This window comes from Ceratotherium simum, chromosome X, assembly GCF_057802395.1.
Source record: "Ceratotherium simum simum isolate JZ-2026a chromosome X, ASM5780239v1, whole genome shotgun sequence".
NCBI lineage: Eukaryota > Metazoa > Chordata > Mammalia > Perissodactyla > Rhinocerotidae > Ceratotherium > Ceratotherium simum.
The window spans coordinates 95419767-95438821 of record NC_141940.1 but is presented as its reverse complement, the minus strand read 5'-3'; the positions used below and the strand labels follow the sequence as shown (position 1 = coordinate 95438821).

The 19055-nt window shown below is 37.6% G+C and overlaps 1 protein-coding gene across 10 annotated transcripts in view; it reads right to left on the bottom strand.

Annotated features, from left to right (window-relative positions):
- The window catches only part of CASK (calcium/calmodulin dependent serine protein kinase), a 417632-nt gene that overhangs the window by 56120 nt on the left and 342457 nt on the right, over positions 1 to 19055 (bottom strand). For all 10 annotated transcript variants that reach the window (XM_087427616.1, XM_087427612.1, XM_087427614.1 and 7 more), the window contains 2 exons: positions 9275 to 9352; positions 6658 to 6738 (listed from right to left, as the gene is read on the bottom strand). In XM_087427616.1, coding sequence (XP_087283742.1) covers positions 6658 to 6738; positions 9275 to 9352 — 159 coding nt within the window. The remainder of the gene's footprint in view (positions 1 to 6657; positions 6739 to 9274; positions 9353 to 19055) is intronic.

Sequence of the window (19055 nt, the reverse complement as noted above, 5' to 3'; positions counted from 1 at the left end):
TAAACACACACACACAAGTGTACCTGAAAAAAATGTAATTTTCCAAAAATATCACATATGATATGGAGTTCAAAATCTAAACCTATTTAATGTTTTTGTTCATTTCAACTTTTTGGAGCACTTGCCTAAATGAAAAATAAGTTGACAATTATAATGACTTTTTTTTGCAAAGCCTGTTAACAAAGAAAAAGTGATTTCTTTGTGTTGATATCTGCATATGTCATCTCGGTGAAACTGGATAATAAATATCCCTTGTTTCTCTAAAAAAGGATATTCTACTTACTGTACTTTTTGTGCCATCATAAAAGTTTTTAATAAGCATGAATATTTGAACATTTCTACTTCAAAGAGAATTTTGCAGCTAAATATCAGTATGTTTGGAGCTTCACACAGATTACATTTTCTTGTGTGCTAATTATAAATTTAGCTCTATTTTAGTCTGTGATCTGTGTGGTAATGAAATATCTGGAGACAATGAAATGCAATTAAAATTGCTTTAAAAGTATAACCCTTAGCATCTCAAATTAAAATTGCTTTAAAAGTATAACCCTTAGCATCTCAAATTAAGTTATTTAATTAAAAGGCTTATCAAAGTCATGACTTGGCTATTTTAATTTTAAAGGCATGCATACGAGGCAAAAATAAGGTAACAATGCAGTAAAATCATAAAGAAGATGGTGTTGATTTGTCATCAATAGAGCATATGCTTGGAGCAATATATGCATTTGGGTTTCTAATAGAAATGGCAGATATTTCCAAGATCTCAGTGGGCTGGTCCAAACTGGGGTCTGCTTGAGGGGCGCTGAGGGGCACTAAGCAGTGCACAAGTTGACAGCAGGGCTCCACAATGGCTCTGGGGACCTTGGTTTCCAGACCATTGCCCTGACTACACCTTGCACTGGTACCCCAGGGCCCAGGTGTGGAAGTTGTGCTATGTGGGTAAATCTCTCTTTTCCCGGTTTAATTGTGGCCACTTAAGAGACTAAAATTTAGGGCAGAAAGCAAAAATAACAGATAAACTGAAAATCTTCATATGCTAAAATTAGGTTCATCCTATCAGCTATAGATGTGCCTTCCATAATTAGTGAATTTTACAAAACATGCTTTGTATGACTGGAGGATATATAGCCAGGTAAACAGAGAACCAAGCTTTCATCAGGATAATGCCAGTTACATGGGTTAGAGAAAGTGTTTATGCTGCTATTTACAAATGATTTCTATTCATCCCTTTAAATTATATAAGCAAACACCTGTATTTAATGTGTTATTTATAAAGAAGGGTAAGTTCACAATCACAAAATAATACTCAAATTGAACTTTAAAAGAAAAATGCTCAAATTATGTCACCAAATAAAGTCATACTTGATATTAACCACAATTTGCCACTGTAAAAGACTGCTACCGAAAAATAAAACCTAATCTTAAGTTCTAATGCACATGCAAACAGAAAAAACGGGGGCCACTTAAAGATTGTTAAAAAAAAAAAAGCCATTATAAAGAATATGCAAAATAAAAAAAATAGGGAAATCAAAGTTTGCATATTTTTCTTTAAATATGTTATAAGGTATGATTGAGCAATTGTTACTAAGCTGAAATAGCTGTTATTTTTAATTACACAAGAAGAATCTTGTAATAGGAAAGAAATACTTTCACTTTTTGTACTGTAGTAAGGATACGGACAAGACAATTAACCACTTCAGACTAGAGTGAAAAAAAATCCAACAATTTAAAAATGAATAGGAAAAATATAAATTTTACATTTGAAAAGTGGTTCTTCTGGCTTCTTAATTACAAATCATAAAATTTATCACTTAATAATGAAACTTTCATGACAACCTAAGGTGATTTTAACCGTCTTGTGTTTTGGGAAAGTAGGATACAAATTTGCTTTTAAAATCTTCTGTTCTAGATCCTAGTTCTTTTTTTTTTTTTTTTATTTTTTGGGGGGAGGTTTTTTGTTTTTTTTTTAATTTTATTTATTTTTTTCCCCCAAAGACCCAGTAGATAGTTGTGTGTCATAGCTGCACATCCTTCTAGTTGCTGTACGTGGGACGCGGCCTCAGCATGGCCGGAGAAGCGGCGCGTCGGTGCGCACCTGGGATCCGAACCTGGGCCGCCAGCAGCGGAGCGCGCGCACTTAACCACTAAGCCATGGGGCCGGCCCTAGATCCTAGTTCTTAAAGAAAAAAAAATTAACTTTCTATTCTATTAATATCTGTCCTTAATGTCGTCTATTTTATAATTACAATAAGCAAAGGATCTGTTCTTTTTACAAAATCAGTCTTTCTAATGGAATAATTGAAAAAGGAATTAGTGTGATAATATTTTGTATAATGACCTCTAAAAATAGAGTACAGACTTTAAAAAATCATTTAAATCTACACTTTTTTTTAGTCTTGCTTTAATTATTGTAAATATTTACAAGTATCTGTATTTTTAAGTGTCAGATAATTCAATGTTAAACTTTCATGTTTTAATGATCAGAAAACAAACAAAAAGCCAGATAATTGAACAAATAAGTGTGAAATTATAAATATGCTAAAAATAACTCCCATACCCTGGTATAATGAAAACATAAGCATTAAAATATTTCCCTTTAGCTATTAATATTTCTTTAAAAATACCAAGATTTTGAAACCATGATTTTAAAATGCTTATAAGATAGAAACCTCCAGCATTTAAAAGTTTATTTAACATAGTATGTATAGCTCAGAATTATATTTCCCACATGGGACATTATCCAAACATATGCTTATTTGAGAATGACCAATGAGCTCAAGTTAAGTTTATAGGAAAACAGATCCTCTACAAGTCAACCCACTTTTAAGAGCATGGGCTTTGGAGCCAGCCAGATCTGGGTTTTGAATCTCAGCCAGGCCGCTTTCTAGGTGGGTGACCTTAAGCAAGCCTCTTTACTTTCTAGGGTGCAGTTTCCTTTCTGAACTGTAAAAAGGGGTTGGTCATGCCACCTCACATCCCAACCATCAGCAAGTCCTGTCGTATCCAACATCTCCAATGTAGAATCCCAATCTGCCCATTTTCCACCAGCCCCATCCTTCTCCAAGCCTCTACCATCTCTCACAATAGCCTTTTAATTGGTCTCTCTTTTAACTTTTATCTCCCCTATAGTCCATTCTCTACACATCAGCCCCAGCGATTTCTAAAGCACAAATCCCATAATATTTTCCTGTTTGCAATCACTCAGACCACTTGCATTCCACTGCAATCAGGAGAAATCCACACTCCTTACCATGGCCTGGAAGACCCTACTTGGTCTGGCCTCTGCCAACCTCTCCTAGCTCTTCTTGTACTACCCTCTCCCTTGTTTACTATATTCCAGCCACAATGGCCTTACTTCTCTACTTTGACCCTACAAAGCTCCTTCCTGCCTCTGGGCCTTTGCATTTGCTCTTCCCCATGCTTGGATGTTCAGAAGGCTGGTTCTTTTACATAACAAGTCTCGGCTCCCGTGTTAGCTCCTCAGAAGGGCTTTCCCCTGACTAAAGTAGCTCCCACTATCATCTCTGCCCCATCATCCTTTCTTTTCTTCATAGTTATTATCACTATATGCAACTATCTTGTTAGTTACTTGCTCACTGTGTGTCTCTAGCTCACTTATCCACCCCCTACCCCATCCCCACTACAATGGAAGTTCCATGAGGGCAGGGACCTTGTTTGTCCTATTCACCATATCCTTAGTGCCTAGCATGGTGCCTGGCACATAGTAGGCATTTACATATTTGACGAATGAATGAAAATGTCTTTTAGGCATCTAGCTAGGTATTCAGAAATTATAAGAATTATTTGGGGCCGGCCTGGTGGTGCAAGCAGTTAGGTGCGCGCTCCACTTCGGCAGCCTGGGGTTCACAGGTTCAGATCCTGGGTGCGCACTGATGCACTGCTTGTCAAAGCCATGCTGTGGCGGTGTCCCATATAAAGTAGAAGAAGATGGGCATGGATGTTAGCTCAGGGCCAATCTTCCTCAGCAAAAAAAAAAAAAAAATGAGGATTGGCATAGGATGTTAGCTCAGGGCTGATCTTCCTCACACACACACAAAAAGAATTATTTATTATTTCTGAAAATGTTTGCTAATAGCAATACACATATTAACTTCTCTCTGATTTCAGAAATGCAAAAAAAATTGAGGCTTCAAAGGTAGGTAAGTTGTGAGACATGGGGCTAGTTGAGCTTTTTTTTAATTTTTTATGTTTTTGTGAGGAAGATCAGCCCTGAGCTAACATCCATGCCAATCCACCTCTTTTTGCTGAGGAAGACTGGCCCTGGGCTAACAACCGTGCCCATCTTCCTCTGCTTTATGTGGGGTGCCGCCACAGCATGGCCTGACAAGCGGTGCATCAGTGCGTGCCCGGGATCTGAACCCAGGCCGCCAGCAGCAGAGCGTGAGCACTTAACTGCTATGCCATGGTGCCCGCCCCCGCTAGTTGAGCTTCAATGATTTTGAAAAAAAAATCTTAACATTAAAAAGAGGCTCTTATTTGGGTATGTTGATTTCTTTATTTAGCTTATGTCAAATCTAAAAGATCTACTGGGCTCAAATGGTCCTATATCATTCTCTGAATTAAGTTGAGATTACTTAGCAATTTATAGACAGACATGTCCGTCCAAAATGTACAGGTTTCTATCTATGGAAAACACACTGCACAGAACAGTCAGTTGAGGCGAGGTTAACCTATCTGCAAATGGGCAAGTTCCTAATCTATTCAATGTTTTACTGAGAACTTAGTATGTACGCTACACGTGGAGTAACTAATAATATTCATTAGCTAACATTTATTAGGTATCAAGCATATGTCAGGCATTGTGCTAAGCACAGGAGATGTATCATCTACTTAATTCTTGTTCCAACACCATCAAGTTGGCTCAGAGAGTCAGAGTTCACAGAGCTAGGGCGGCAAGGCTGGAGTTCAGTCCCAGGTCCATCTGAATTCACAGCTTTAACCACTTTTACACTATAGAAGACATGATGTCTAAAGGAGAATTAATTATAATCTGGGGGAAACATGGCCTACACAGATGAAACAATCAGGGAACAAGATAATATTAAGGGTAATTAACTCCCAATATTTGTGATTTCTCAAACTTGAGGATACTACTAAGGCATATAGTTTCTTCATTTTCCTGGTCTGTGAAACAGAGACAATAACAACGATTACATGAGATCATAAGTTCAATGAGAACAACAAAGCTGAGCTGAGACGTGCCCATTCACTAGTGAAGGGATCTGCTCTGGCAGGCCAGCATGTGTTAGAATGTTACATAGGCGAATACAAACAAGTACAGAAAAAGTTAAAGAGGAGAAAGGTCAATGAGGATTTTAGAGGTGTTAGATTTTGACAGCAGAGGTGGGATTTGAGCCGAGTCCTGTGTTTACACAGCTAAGTTGTAAAAATGCACTCACCCACAGGCACAGAAGCTGATTGCCTGTAACTCACTGGAGAGTGTTATCATATGGAATTAAGTCAAATATTCTCAAGGATTATACTTGAGTTCAGCATTTAATGCTTGGGTGGGAGAGTTAGGGTGAATCAAGGAATTGCTTCTTTCTGGGTGGTCACTTGGAGGAAAAAATTCTATTTCGATGACTGGGTTAAGGTTTTAAAAACATTGTATCATCAAGTACCATGTATGTCAAAACTGACAGTAACTGATATGATACACCTACTATATACTGTTACTGTTATTTTAAAACTATCACCTCAATAGTAGTAATAAGAACATAGCTTTTAAGTCAAATTTTCTCCCAAAGGGCAGGCACCTGGATTTTCTACTCTTCACATATATTCCACACATATTGATGTGGCTAATGTTTTAAAAATGTTATATTCAACATGAATTTCCATCTGTAATCATGCTTTTAAATTGTAGTTAAGTAGACAACTATGGACCTTCTCATACAGAAAGGCATCTCATTGGGCTGGCCCCGGGGCTTAGTGGTTAGGTGCGCGCTCCGCTGCTGGCGGCCCGGGTTCGGATCCCGGGCGCACACCAACGCACCACCTCTCCGGCCATGCTGAGGCCGCGTCCCACATACAGCAACTAGAAGGATGTGCAACTATGACATACAACTATCTACTGGGGCTTTAGGGGAAAAAAAATAAATAAATAAAATTAAAAAAAAAAAAAGAAAGGCATCTCATCTATTTTGAGTTCTGTTTAACCATTTAGCTTAATAAAAATTGGCTAAATACAGGTGCTACCCCCATTTTCCATACAGTAGAAATGAATGAAGAAAGTGTAAGAGTTCTGCATTGTCAAGAGATGTAGTTCTTCCAATATATCACTGAGGTACAGAGAATTCTTTATTAGTGAAAACTATCTCCAGTTTGAGCTCTCTATGGTTTAAGTAACATAAACAGTTCCAGTGACTTAAGGACTGTCCTATCAGGAAGCAAATCCATTGTCTGATGACTACACAGTCCTGGAATAGCCGCCTCACAAACAGCATCTTTACAACTGTGACACAAAGTGAACAAAAGAATCTTAATGTATTTGGTGTTACCTGGTATTATAGTCTTAACAGTCTGCTATTATATGGATAAAAACGCATGTGATGAAGATGGCTGCTTTATGAGGATTATTAAAAACTTCTTTTGAAAGTAAGGTTTTAGTTCTACGGAAGTTTAATTGTTACTTACCATGAAATGAGGTTGTGTTAAAATACGCTTTAGTTCTTTTGCATCATTGTTCTCAGGGTAACATGAAATTTCTTCCAATACCTAAAAAATAAAAAATAATCAAGATATATAATAGTGCAAAAAGGATGCAAGATTTAGAAAAGGTACAATTCTTTTTAATTAAAAATTACGAATAAATTTTTATGGCAAGCAAAACAATTATATTGGAAAAAATTCATCATTTTATATAAAGGTTATTAATATATAAAAGAACTATGTTGTTGGTAATAAAAATAAAACAAATTGCTATAATAGTCCCTGCCTACATTATCCAACTATAACCCAAAAGGTTATTGAAAAATACAAAACAAAATGACAAGTCCACATTTATTGCAGGTGTAAGAAACTTAATTAACTTGATGGGAAAATATTCCTCAAACCTTTTTCCAAACTCACCATCAAAATGAATCTGTAATAAAAGTTAATAAAGCTTTCTTTTATATTAACAACACTGTCTTTTAGAAAGATTAAAATGACATAGGCTCAAATAAAGACAATTTAAAGAAGAAAAACACTTAGGTAATTTTCCATGCAGGCTAGCAGAATCAATGTTATTCTCCACACTCATCTCCTCACACAGAGAAACCTATGCCTCTGCCAATGGTTCCTTGGATTAACTGCCAGGGAATCCAAGAGAATAATTAAAAAAAAACCCAACAAAAACCCAAAACCTTTTCTCTTTCCACTCAAATTTTCTTCACCAATTAGTTGTTAACATTTTCTCTGTACAGGTAAAAATGGTTGTTTTCAAATGAAATTTTTCTTCAAAAGTTATCCCTTACCACCAGGATGGAGTTCACCCATTTAAAATTTGATTATGTGACATGAGTCCAGGGGAAAGCTTCTGTTCTTTTTCGGAGGAAGCATACCGCTACAGTCCCGTGTAGATGGTTGGACTCACAGAGCGGTCATACACATTGCACTCAGCTCCCAAAGCTGAGCCAAGGATTGCTTCAGCAGGACTGGATGTCAGCAGCACACAAGTCATCCATCCAGTAGGAATCTCTCACCTCACCTCAGAGAATCTTAATACCGGGGCAGGAAGGGAGACTATGAGGTCCCTTAGCCTAAGGCTTAGATTTCAGCGGCATACCTATGTGCTACTCAACCACCTTCTCAGGGAAGAACAAAAAAACAAACAAAAATGGCAGCGTTTCTTTCTTATCTAAATACACCCTTAAGGAGTGCTGGTTACCTGTTGCTGTTAATTCACATTGTTTAATGATGATAAGACAATTCTCCTTGGTGTATTTTATGCTTTGCATTTCTCTACCAGTGAAATGAAAGGATGAAACTATATACTCTTTCTGGTCCCATGTTACTCTCACAGTTTATGATTTTAAATACTAAGGTGTGGTGTCCTAAGTCAGAGAGAATCTCTCCTGGCTGGTGCCCTGACCACATGGGGCCCAGCAGTCCCCACGTCCTTGGTCTTGTTTCTCAGTGAATATACAACATTTTCCAGTACAATCTTATGTCTTTCATATTCTTTCACTTAGTAATCTCACTTTATAAGAAATCATTTTTTAAAGGGAAATGTTTATTTGCATAAAGATTTTTATAACATCAAACAGTGAAAGAAAAAATAGGTGTCTAACAATGGAAGAATTGCTAATTCATTATAATTTAGTAATAGCAAAGAAAAATTATGCCATCATTAGAATTTAGATTTATGAAGATTAAGTAGAAACATGGAAAAATGCTTATTATATAATGTCAGGCTAAAAAAAAAGATACATTTTGATTGCAACTATATAAAATTTATATACAAATGGATAGTGATTGGAAAAGGATATGCAAAAATGAAAATTACTGTGCTAGGGTGATGGGATTACGGATCAATTTCTATTTTCCAAACTTTCTGCAATGTCATGTTTCTATAATAAAAAAGTTAAAAATAGGGCCGGCCCCGTGGCTTAGCGGTTAAGTGCGCGCGCTCCGCTGCTGGCGGCCCGGGTTCGGATCCCGGGCGAGCACCGACACACCGCTTCTCCGGCCATGCTGAGGCGGCGTCCCACATACAGCAACTAGAAGGATGTGCAGCTATGACATACAACTATCTACTGGGGCCTTGGGGGAAAAATAAATAAATAAAATCTTAAAAAAAAAAAAAAAAAAAGTTAAAAATAGGTTTTTGACAGATACAGGATGTACACTGACAATTTATAAAAATGACTTCTCTCTGAACTCAGTATATTTAATTGCTATAGATATTTAACTTTCAAACATTACTACCTTAAAAAAGCAACTCAAATTTTCATAGAGTGTCTATTTCCACCAAGTACAGTAAAATACCTTTTACTTTTTTTAAAAAAAAAAGAGAAGTAAAATTGATATGTTAATGTGTTCAAAGTTGACATAGCAGAACCAGAACTAGAAATCTAGGCAATGTTGCTGCTGAGATTTTTTTTTTCTTTTCTGTATGTAAATGCTCAGTGATAAACTTAGAAACACTAAATCTGAGCATAATGGTCCAACTGTGACTCCAAGGAAACTGCCTCTTACTGTGCAGCAGAAATGTTTTCAATAAAGGTAGCAAATATGATACCCAAATACATTTACAGAATATATCACTTACCTCTTTGGCTCTTTGTACTGCATCACTTGGAGGATTCCTGATTTGTGGTGAAGACTTTGTATTAATTTTGTCATACAGCTAAAAGCAAAGAAGAAAATCCAATCAACATTCATAATTCTTTGCTAAAATTCAGAGCTTCATATTTTTTATTTTACTAAACAATATTTTGCTCTTAAAAAGGCAGGCTGATGATTTCAGTGGGATCTTCTTGTTAATAATCTCCTATTCATTCAATGAAACTTGTCGAAGTATCAGTCTCATGCATATCTTTTTAAAAAATCAGCTTTAAACAGATGGGCCAAAATTCTGTCAATGTGGTAGTTTCCTTGTCACTTTAAATTCATCAATATTTCAGTAATCTCATTATTTTTTTCCTCTGATAGAAACAACATTAAATAAGATGAATATAGAGTAAAATGAAAGAATGCTTTCTGGCCAAGACACGTCTGAAAAAATTTTCACAGAAATCTAAATCTTGGGAAAGGGCAAACCCAACCCCTTCTAGGAAGGAATGTTCTCACAAAAGGTTTATGCTAGGGCAGTTCATTAACAGTATCAGTGCTGGCATCCTTCAGCAGGAATCAAGGACATAAACTTTTTTCCTTTTTAGTTGGCAAATTCACAGAGTATAAGAAGACTATTTTAAAAATCCCACAAGCCTAAAAGATCCAAAATTTAACTTTTTGAAGAAAAATGAATTTAATTCTTTAGAGGAAAATCTCTGTAGTGTAGAAATGCAATTAAACTATTAATTTCTACCTCAGATGAAATATCTCATTCAACAGTCTGCTTTGAAAAGTGAAAAGTTAAAAATGACCTTGGCAAGTCTGCCACTTCTATTTCCTAACTTCTCTAAAACAGGTGGGGATTTTTGGGGTTGGTTTTGGTTTTGTTCTTTTTTTCCTTCCCTACTATGCACAACAATGCTAGGTGAGAGATTAAATACTGACTGTAAACATTCTTCAGATTACAGTTAGGTTTGTTTATCCTGATACAAGATAAAGCTTTATGATGTGTAAATATTTGGGCCACACCATACATAAAAATGCCTAATGATAAAATAAATAAATTTAAAAAATGCCTAATTCTAGCAATATGAAGACAGAGCAGTAACCTTTTTTTTTTTTTTTTTTTGGTGAGGAAGATTAGCCTCGAGCTAACATCCATGCCCATCTTCCTCTACTTTATATATGGGACGCTACCACAGCATGTCTTGATAAGCGGTGCGTAGGTCTGCACCTGGGAATCGAACTTGAGAACCCTGGGCCGTCGAAGCAGAGCATGTGAACTTAACCACTATGCCACCGGGCTGGCCCCCCAAGCAGTGACCATTTTTAAATGACGACATTAAGAAAGCATTACTAAATCAGAGGTTAAATAGCATAAGTAGGCTAGTAAAATATTGCTTTATTTAAAATATTATATTAACATGTAGGGAACTAGTGATATGTGGGTGGTTCACAGAAGTTTGCTCAAATCCCTACAGAATACATATGGGCAGTCTCCACCCTCTGCATGATTTCTACTTCTAAAGATTGTAAATTTTGAGATTTGGAACTAGGGAATATATTTTCCCATAGAAATAATGTTTACATAGTGTTAGGTTCCCAGACTAGTCTATACAGATAAATGAAATATTGTACATATACAATAGAAATAGAAAAAAACCCAAACCCCCTAAAAGTAAAGAACTGTAAGTTAAAAAAACACATTTAAAATACATAACACTTAAAAAATAGACATAGCTGTCACCTGACATGTCATAATATTAATAATCAAACAAAATAAAAAAACCTACATGAATAATAAAAAGATTTTTAAAACTCTTGAATGCTACTGCTTGGGAAAGAAAGCAAATTTAATTTGAGGCTTTACATGCTGACAGCACTATCACTTTTTTATTTATTTTTTTGTGAGGACGATCAGCCCTGCGCTAACATCTGCCAATCCTCCTCTTTTTTTTTTCTGAGGAAGACTAGCCCTGGGCTAACATCCATGCCCATCTTCCTCCACTTTATGTGGGACGCCGCCACAGCATGGCCTGCCAATCGGTGCATCAGTGCGCCCCCGGGATCTGAACTGGTGAACCCTGGACCGCCGCAGTGGAACGCGCGCACTTAACCACGTGCGCCACCGGGCCGGCCCCAGCACTATCACTTTATAATGCCGAATTTCACCACAAAAAGTTTTGCCTTTTTCTTGACCAAAGGCTATTACTAAAACTACTTTCAAATTTTTCAACTATGATTAGGATTAGGTTCTATTTACATATTTAATAAATGCACATTAGTTTTTACTCACAAAGCAACAAAAATTCCACAGCTCCCAGAATTGCTCTCACTCTATTACTGGAGATGTTTTATTTTTGGCTTGGTCTTACTATGCCCAAGATGGGTCCCTAGGTCTTATGTCAGTGTGGTTTCTTGAGGACTTGCAGCAGAATCAGCTGGGGTGGTTATTAAACATACAGATTCCTGGGCCCTACTCTAGACTTATGAATCAGAATTTGAAAAGGGGGTCCAGAGATCTGTGCTTTAATAAACTCCTTAGGTACCTGTAAATCTTACGCCCAGCGTTAACTTTTGAGAGTAACAGTACTACTACTAATAACAACAACAATGATAATTGCTACTTCTATTGAGCACTATTAGATGCTAGTTACTAGTCAAAGTTCTTTATATCCCCTCATTTAACTTCAAACAACCCTATAAGGTTGATATCCCTATTATTCCCACTTTACAGATGAGGAAACTGAGGCATAGAGTAGTAAAGTGAGAACCACCATTCTAGCCTTACAACAACTTCACAGGCTGCAGATGCCTGGAGTTTCAATATTTTCAAGGCCCTGCTCCAAGGCAAGTGCTCAGATCAAATTTTCCTCTGCTCCTTTGGGCTGGCCTGATCCAAATCATCCCACGTTCAATCAAAGTTCAGTTGAACTAGTGGTGGGATGCTAAATATCAAAGGCAGATACAGTAGGAAGGAATTAAAAGAAGGGGCCTTCTGCTCAAGATGGGGACACTGGGCTCTGCCCTTCCAGCTCCTAGGAGAGCAAAGGACTGGAGCTCTCAAGGCAGACACTGGATGGAGTGGATGGTGTTCATGTGGCTAAGAATAGATGGTAAATCTCAACTGCCTGCTTATTAACCAAAAGGGCAAGGCAGGGTGGGGCGGGGAAGCGGCTCACTTTGTCACCACCAGTGGGAAGAAGTGACCCCTTGTTCACCCGTCTGTCCGTCAGTCCGTCCGTCCATCCATCCATCCATCCAATATTTATTGAAGTCCCACTATGTATTAGGCAGTGGGGTTCTATTTACTGAGGTTACGAAGATGAAAAAAGAGAGTTCTTGTCATCAAAGAACTCACAGATTCCAAAGACATGTCTAACCAAAGACCCAGAAACATGACAGCTTGATCCCTTTGAGGACCCAAGAGTAGTTTGGTCCCCAGTGATACCAACTGGAAAGGATCTCAGTGAACAGCCCCAAGTTGTGGACTATCTGGATGTGTACGCATAACACTCCAATCTTCATTTTCCCCCTCAATTTCTGTGACTGTATTTTTGCCTTAGGTACTCAAAATATTTTAGGGATACCCATAACAAATACAAACTGTTTGAGAAATGTGGCAAAGCAGGTAAATAACAAGTCATCAATGGAGAAAAGTTTGAACGCAGTGTAACATTCAAGTGTTTTAAATCAGTAGTCACAAATATGCAGCTTTTCAACTTCTCATTCTTATGGGTCATCTTCACACTGTATGCTCCCTCCGAAATCAAATTCAGGACTCAAAGTTCAAATCCAGGTGGAGTTTGTCAAGGTCTGGGGGCAAGTGAGAGGTGGTCGGATTTTGAGAACAAAGGAAAGCTGCAGTTTCTCTTTCTTTATCACCCTTTACCTCTCCCAGAGTCCATCATGTATAAAGAATATGTGGAATAATGTGATTTGGGACTTTGCCTATTGTCTTGGACTTTCAGCTAAAGCCCACAGCTAAGACTTATAGGAAGTAAATGGCACCAAGTCTGCTAGGAAGCTGCCAGATCATCCCTCCAGGGCTTGCTGAACGGTGGCCAAAATAGTCCCTCCATACTCATCCCAGCACTCTATTCTGCCTACAGAGGCAGTAGCCTGGAATCTGTAGGAGTCACAGGATGAAAAGAGCAAGTATTTGATTTTTCTCTTTCTTCTTGTTGGGGAGGAAGAGAGAGGGAGTTGCCCCCTCCCTCATGCAAAGTGAAGATGGTGGATGCTGCAAAAGAACCATGCATAGAAACTGGAGGTGCCAGCAAGAAGAGCTCACTATTTCATTCTCTGAAGGGATGCTTGCTTAGTTGCAGCAACTTACAAGGCCTATCTGGGTGCACCAGAAAGGAGCCCTGTGTGAGACAAGTCCTTGGAGCAGCTTGATATGTGGCATTTGGGATCTCAAGTGAAAAGACACTGATGTCTGCCTCCTTCCTGGCTGGAGGCCACCTGGGGCAGCCCTTGACAGCAGGGTGAGGACAGCCGTAGGGCCGCCCACACTTGTAGTGTATGTTGGGGCAAGAAGTGTTTCCCATGAGTGAAGGAGCTGCCTAAGAATGTAATCTGGCTGGAGCCATCTTGATGGAACCCTGCCCAAGAGGGCTGTCTGCACAGAGCAAGTGGATTCAGAAGTAAGTAGCTGTGGGGTAACACCTGGGGGCAGGAGCCAAGAGGGTGCTGCTGAGGCCAGCTGCAGAGTACACTGATGGTAAAGAAGCAACCCAGGACAGAGCCAATATCTGGATGCCTGCCACATCAAGGGCATCAACAGCCAAGAGGGCACTAGCTGCCTGAGGGACATGATTCTAGAACATGCTGTTTAAATGCTTCTTTCTCTTTTCCATGACCAGACTCAAGTTCTCTGACATTCAGTAACATCACCTAGCATGGGGCTGAGTACCCAGTAGATGTTTAATACATGTTTCTTCAAAAAACAAATGAGTATTTGAGCTGGTGCATAGAAACTGTAAATAGATATTATTTAAAAATTCAGAGTGACATAAAAATAAACAGAGTGGGAATACTTATTTCCTAGCTTGTTTCTTTAGGAATCAGATATCATTTATCTTCCGTCCTGCCTGCATAATTAAAAACTTTCCCTCAAAATTAAAAAATATATTTTGGGGCTGGCCCAGTGGTACAAGTGGTTGAGTGCACGTGCTCCACTGCGGCGGCCCGGGGCTCGCTGGTTCGGATCCCGGGCGTGCACCCCTGCACTGCTTTGCAAGCCATGCTGTGGCGGCGTCCCACATAAAGTGGAGGAACATGGGCATGGATGTTAGCCCAGGGCCAATCTTCCTCAGCAAAAAGAGGGGGATTGGCAACAGATGTTAGCTCAGGGCTGATCTTCCTCAAAAAAAAAAAATATATATATATGTTGACCATATTTAATCCTTTTCCTTTTTTTGTATGTTTCAAGTCTGAGTTACTTCACAAAATTTTCAAAGTAGAAGAGATCTTAGATATCAACATGATTCGATTCCTCCATTTTAAGAAGGAGAAAGCTGAGGTCCAGTGAGGTGAAGTGACCACTCACAGTCCTGCAGCCAGAGCAGCAGGGACTAAGACTGTGGCCTCCTGAGGCGCTGTTCTCTCATTTCCTCATCTGGTATTAGAATTCAGTAATACATAAAGTCTTGTGCCAGGGAGACACCTTCAGCAAATAATTGGGGAAAGAACTGTAGAAAATGCCATTTATAGGCTGTAGGAAAAAAAATACACTAAATATGACTTGAAAGTTATTAGCCAATCAACTACAAGCCCTACCCTGTTAAACAATGTTAGAACCCTAATCCTTTCCTGGCCAGATGGTAAATATTTCAGGCTTTGTGGGCCATATGGACTTGGTTACAACCACTCAATCCTGCTGTGTATGCGAAGGCAGTCATTAACAATCCATAAATAAACGGGCATGGCTGTGTTCCAACAAAACTTTATTTACAACAACAGGTGGCTGGCTGGATTTGGCTTGAGAGCCATAGTTTGCCAACCTCTGCTCTAGAAGCTTAAATTAGATGTGGACTGAAATGACAAAATATATTTCCTTTTGTTATTTGCTTTCCTGAACTTTGAAGGTATCAAGTGTATTTGTAAAGCTGAGGTGTAGAGGGTGAGGCAGAGGGAGAGAAGAATGTTAATAAATTATCCCTAGAGAGAAAACAAGAATGAATCTATTACAGTTTGTTTTCTCTTTCTAATGAAATTATAATTACCCAACTTCAGCACTTTTTATTAGAAAAAAACACAACAAGGCAAAAGGAGGAAATGTGAACAGCTGCAAGGGGAACAGACTGTTTCACACTGTCTCACTTGCAGACAGGGCTGCTCTCTGCCAGTCTCTGGCACTGGGTCAGATACGACCACACACACAACTACATGGACACGCTTCATCTTTCTGTCTTAAGGTTCCGTTAGGAGGCCACATTCTATATTTGAGATGGGTTGTTTTAAAAAAAGCAGAATAAAGTTGTGGTAATATTAAATTCAACTCTCCTGTGATTGTATTTCCAAATATAAAGATGATAAAATCAGTTAATATGTCACTTTTTATTTGCATTTAAAACACTAAATCAAGTTTCATTTTTTACCATACTCCATTATATTTCACTCTCTTATTTTTAGTCCTCAAATAGAAGCCTTCGTTTGGCTCATAGTTTATACACAGCATTTAGCAATATCAACATTTAAAATGGAATAGTTGGCAGAGACTCTCTAAAATTACTGTCACTGGCTTATGTGTCGCACTAACTTTTTAGCACAGAGAAAACCAAATCTAAGGACCAGAATGTACGTTAGTTGAGAAAGATTATAACTTTTGAAACTAGACTGCAGATATAGGCCAAATAACGAATATGGGTGTGTAGAGTTGCAGGGAACATTGAAGTTCATTAGCAACCACCATCTTAGCACTTACTTCAAAGATACTGAAGAAGCTCCCTGCTGGAAAAGAAAAAGTTTCCAAGAGTCAAATATTTAGCTGCAAAGTATATAATGAAATGTGTCTGTGATCCTGGTAAAACAGATAATAAGAGTGTTCACAAGTTTATACTGCACAATAATAATGTGAATTGAAATGACTTGCTCTGGAAACACAGACTATCTTATTAAGAACTTTCTTTACAGTTTCTGTCAACTGTCTCTGAAGAAGTTGGGCAATTAGGAACAAAGTTCCAGTGTCACATCTTTTCAGTGAACCTAGCAGATCAGCCATTGATATCCAATAGTATTTTTAAAAATACATTTGAAATCTGGCAAAATGTTAGGGAAAAGTGATTTTAATACTAAAATATAAGGAACTGATAGTCAACTACTGTACTGCACTAGAGCCAATTTTGTGAAGTTAGAGATTGGAGAAAATATGAGATCTAAAAATCTATTTTTCCTGTTCAAGTTTATATATGAACTCACTGTCTCTAGGTTAAAAATATGAAAATGACCTTTCAAAGATCTTTGGCATCATTAAACATGACACAGTCCAAACTCAGAGAAGAGCAGTATATTTAAGAGCAGTCTAAAGATTGCATCATGGGAAACATAAGTGTAAAAGAAATACACTACAAAATTTAAAATGGCATTTTTAAAAACTTAAGGAGCTACAATTAAACTTTGGGAAGAACTTATATAACCTGTCCATCTTACAAATTTAAGAACAACTATGCATCATTGGGATATTATGATTTATGAAAAGAAATTAAAATCACTGAGGGCATTTTTCTTTTATGACATAAAAAAATGCCTATTCTATCAGCACTAAAAGTTGTTTTTCCTAAAGATTTGTATTCCATAAAATTTCTAAAAATCAATTTAATTTTTTTTAAGTAGTTGGAGAAAGCACTCAAAGATTAGTCATGCAGAGGACTCTCCATCTGCATGGAGATAATGTACTCCATTCATTTGAAGAGAGCACTTTCATTTTATTTGCACGTTATCCTTCACAATTTGTACTATGTACTAACTTTCCTTCTAAAAGTTCAGAAAACATGTGAAAAGCAAATTTTATAAATCTTAAACTAAACTTGTTTCTTCCTTAAAAAAAAAAAGTCTGTCGAATCTACAAATCGAGTGACCGTAATGAGGTAGTACGAGTCTCACTCGGGAATTTAGATTTTCCCTGGAGCAAGGTTCAGGGCTGCTACCAATACTATGGCCCAGTTTATACTGGGTAGCTCCAGTTAGAAATGGATATCTGATGGACTGTATACTGTATTTAGTGGCCAATAAGAATGTTCTTTGAAGCCCTTGAGTTAGATGTCCCAGAACAGCTTTAGCCTTATAGTATAGCAGTGAAATGCTAGCTTAAATTAGGTTTTAGAAAATCATGATGGGGTATATACCCTTACTTGAAGTCTTAAGAAAGGGCCCAGCTGGCCTAGTAATATGCTATTCTAAGTAAATCTATTATGAAAGTTTTCTTCTAACAGCAAATAGGAAATTGAAACACCAGTACATCTGGGCCAATTCAAGATTTCCTGAAAGGGTTGCAAAATACTTTGGATCTTGACAGCGAAAGTACACCTAAGGAGGCCCTGTTGGTTTAAGTTTTAACTATCTGTGTACAAAGCTGCTTTTGTTTCAATTCCATTAGAACATTGCACTTAACAGGGATTTATTTTTGAATCCAAGAAATTAAGACTTGTTTGACATTCTAGTTTAATCTATAAAGAATGTCTCTCTGGTGGCCTAACAATATAGGCCACTGTGGCAGATTTCTGGTCAGTTGGCAGCTCTTTCTGAGAAACTCAAACACTGGCTTCAGATGACCTAATTTGACTGTTCTCTAGGCCTTTTTTCAGTTGGCAAACAACTCTAAAATTAAGCCCTGTAAAAAACAAATCATAGTGCCTATTCTTGAGCAAGCAAAAGAAAACATAAGGAAAAACAACCAGTTAGATGCTATAGGCAGGCTTTGCATTGCTTTTAACCAAATCTTCTGAAATGGGGCACTTTTTAATACTAGATCCAAGAGTTTGCCCAACTGTGAGAAATTTCACTATGATGTGAATTTCCTTTCCATAAAAAAACAAACTAAACATTTTAAAAGTGTTAAAACCTCATTTTTTAATGTGCTCTTTTGAAGCATTTACAATAGTTACATGATATTTATACTAAATGAATATCCTATTACTAATTTGCTGCTTTAAAAGAAAACATTTACATTAGGTGTATCATATAATATTTTACTTAATTACTGATGCAGTACAATAATTTTTGACTTATGATATGGCTTTTATTTTGCATAGGTAAACACCAAGCATTTGTACAAGTAGCTGTGGCAAAAATGAATTTTTCTGTTGTGGAAAGTTAAAAGAGAACAAAACGAAGACAGTCTGGCAGAAGTGGTTCTATGAGATAATGTTTGAACGGCTACAAAGAAAAGAAAGCAGCTGTGTTCTCAGATTGTGAACGCTGCAAGCCAACTCCATGGAACATTCTTTAACTGAGCATATCACATTCTTTTCTAGGGGGAAATCCCTCCTCTTTTCTTGAGAACAGCATAAAGAAGAATCAGTGCTTTGCACTTTGAAGGCTTTTTGAACATTCCTTTGCCTTCTGGTAAAGTTGACTATGGTGCCATAAAAAGAGAATGGTACTCAGTGGGAAAAACTGATGACGGGGACAAGCTGATTCATTATTCTTGGTATTTTAGAGTAAATTCCAATCCCTGTTTAAAGAAGTAATTCATCTGAACAAATAAGGGAACTAGAGGGACTCCTGTAGTTAATAATACTTTCAGTGAAAATCACACATTCCTTTCACAA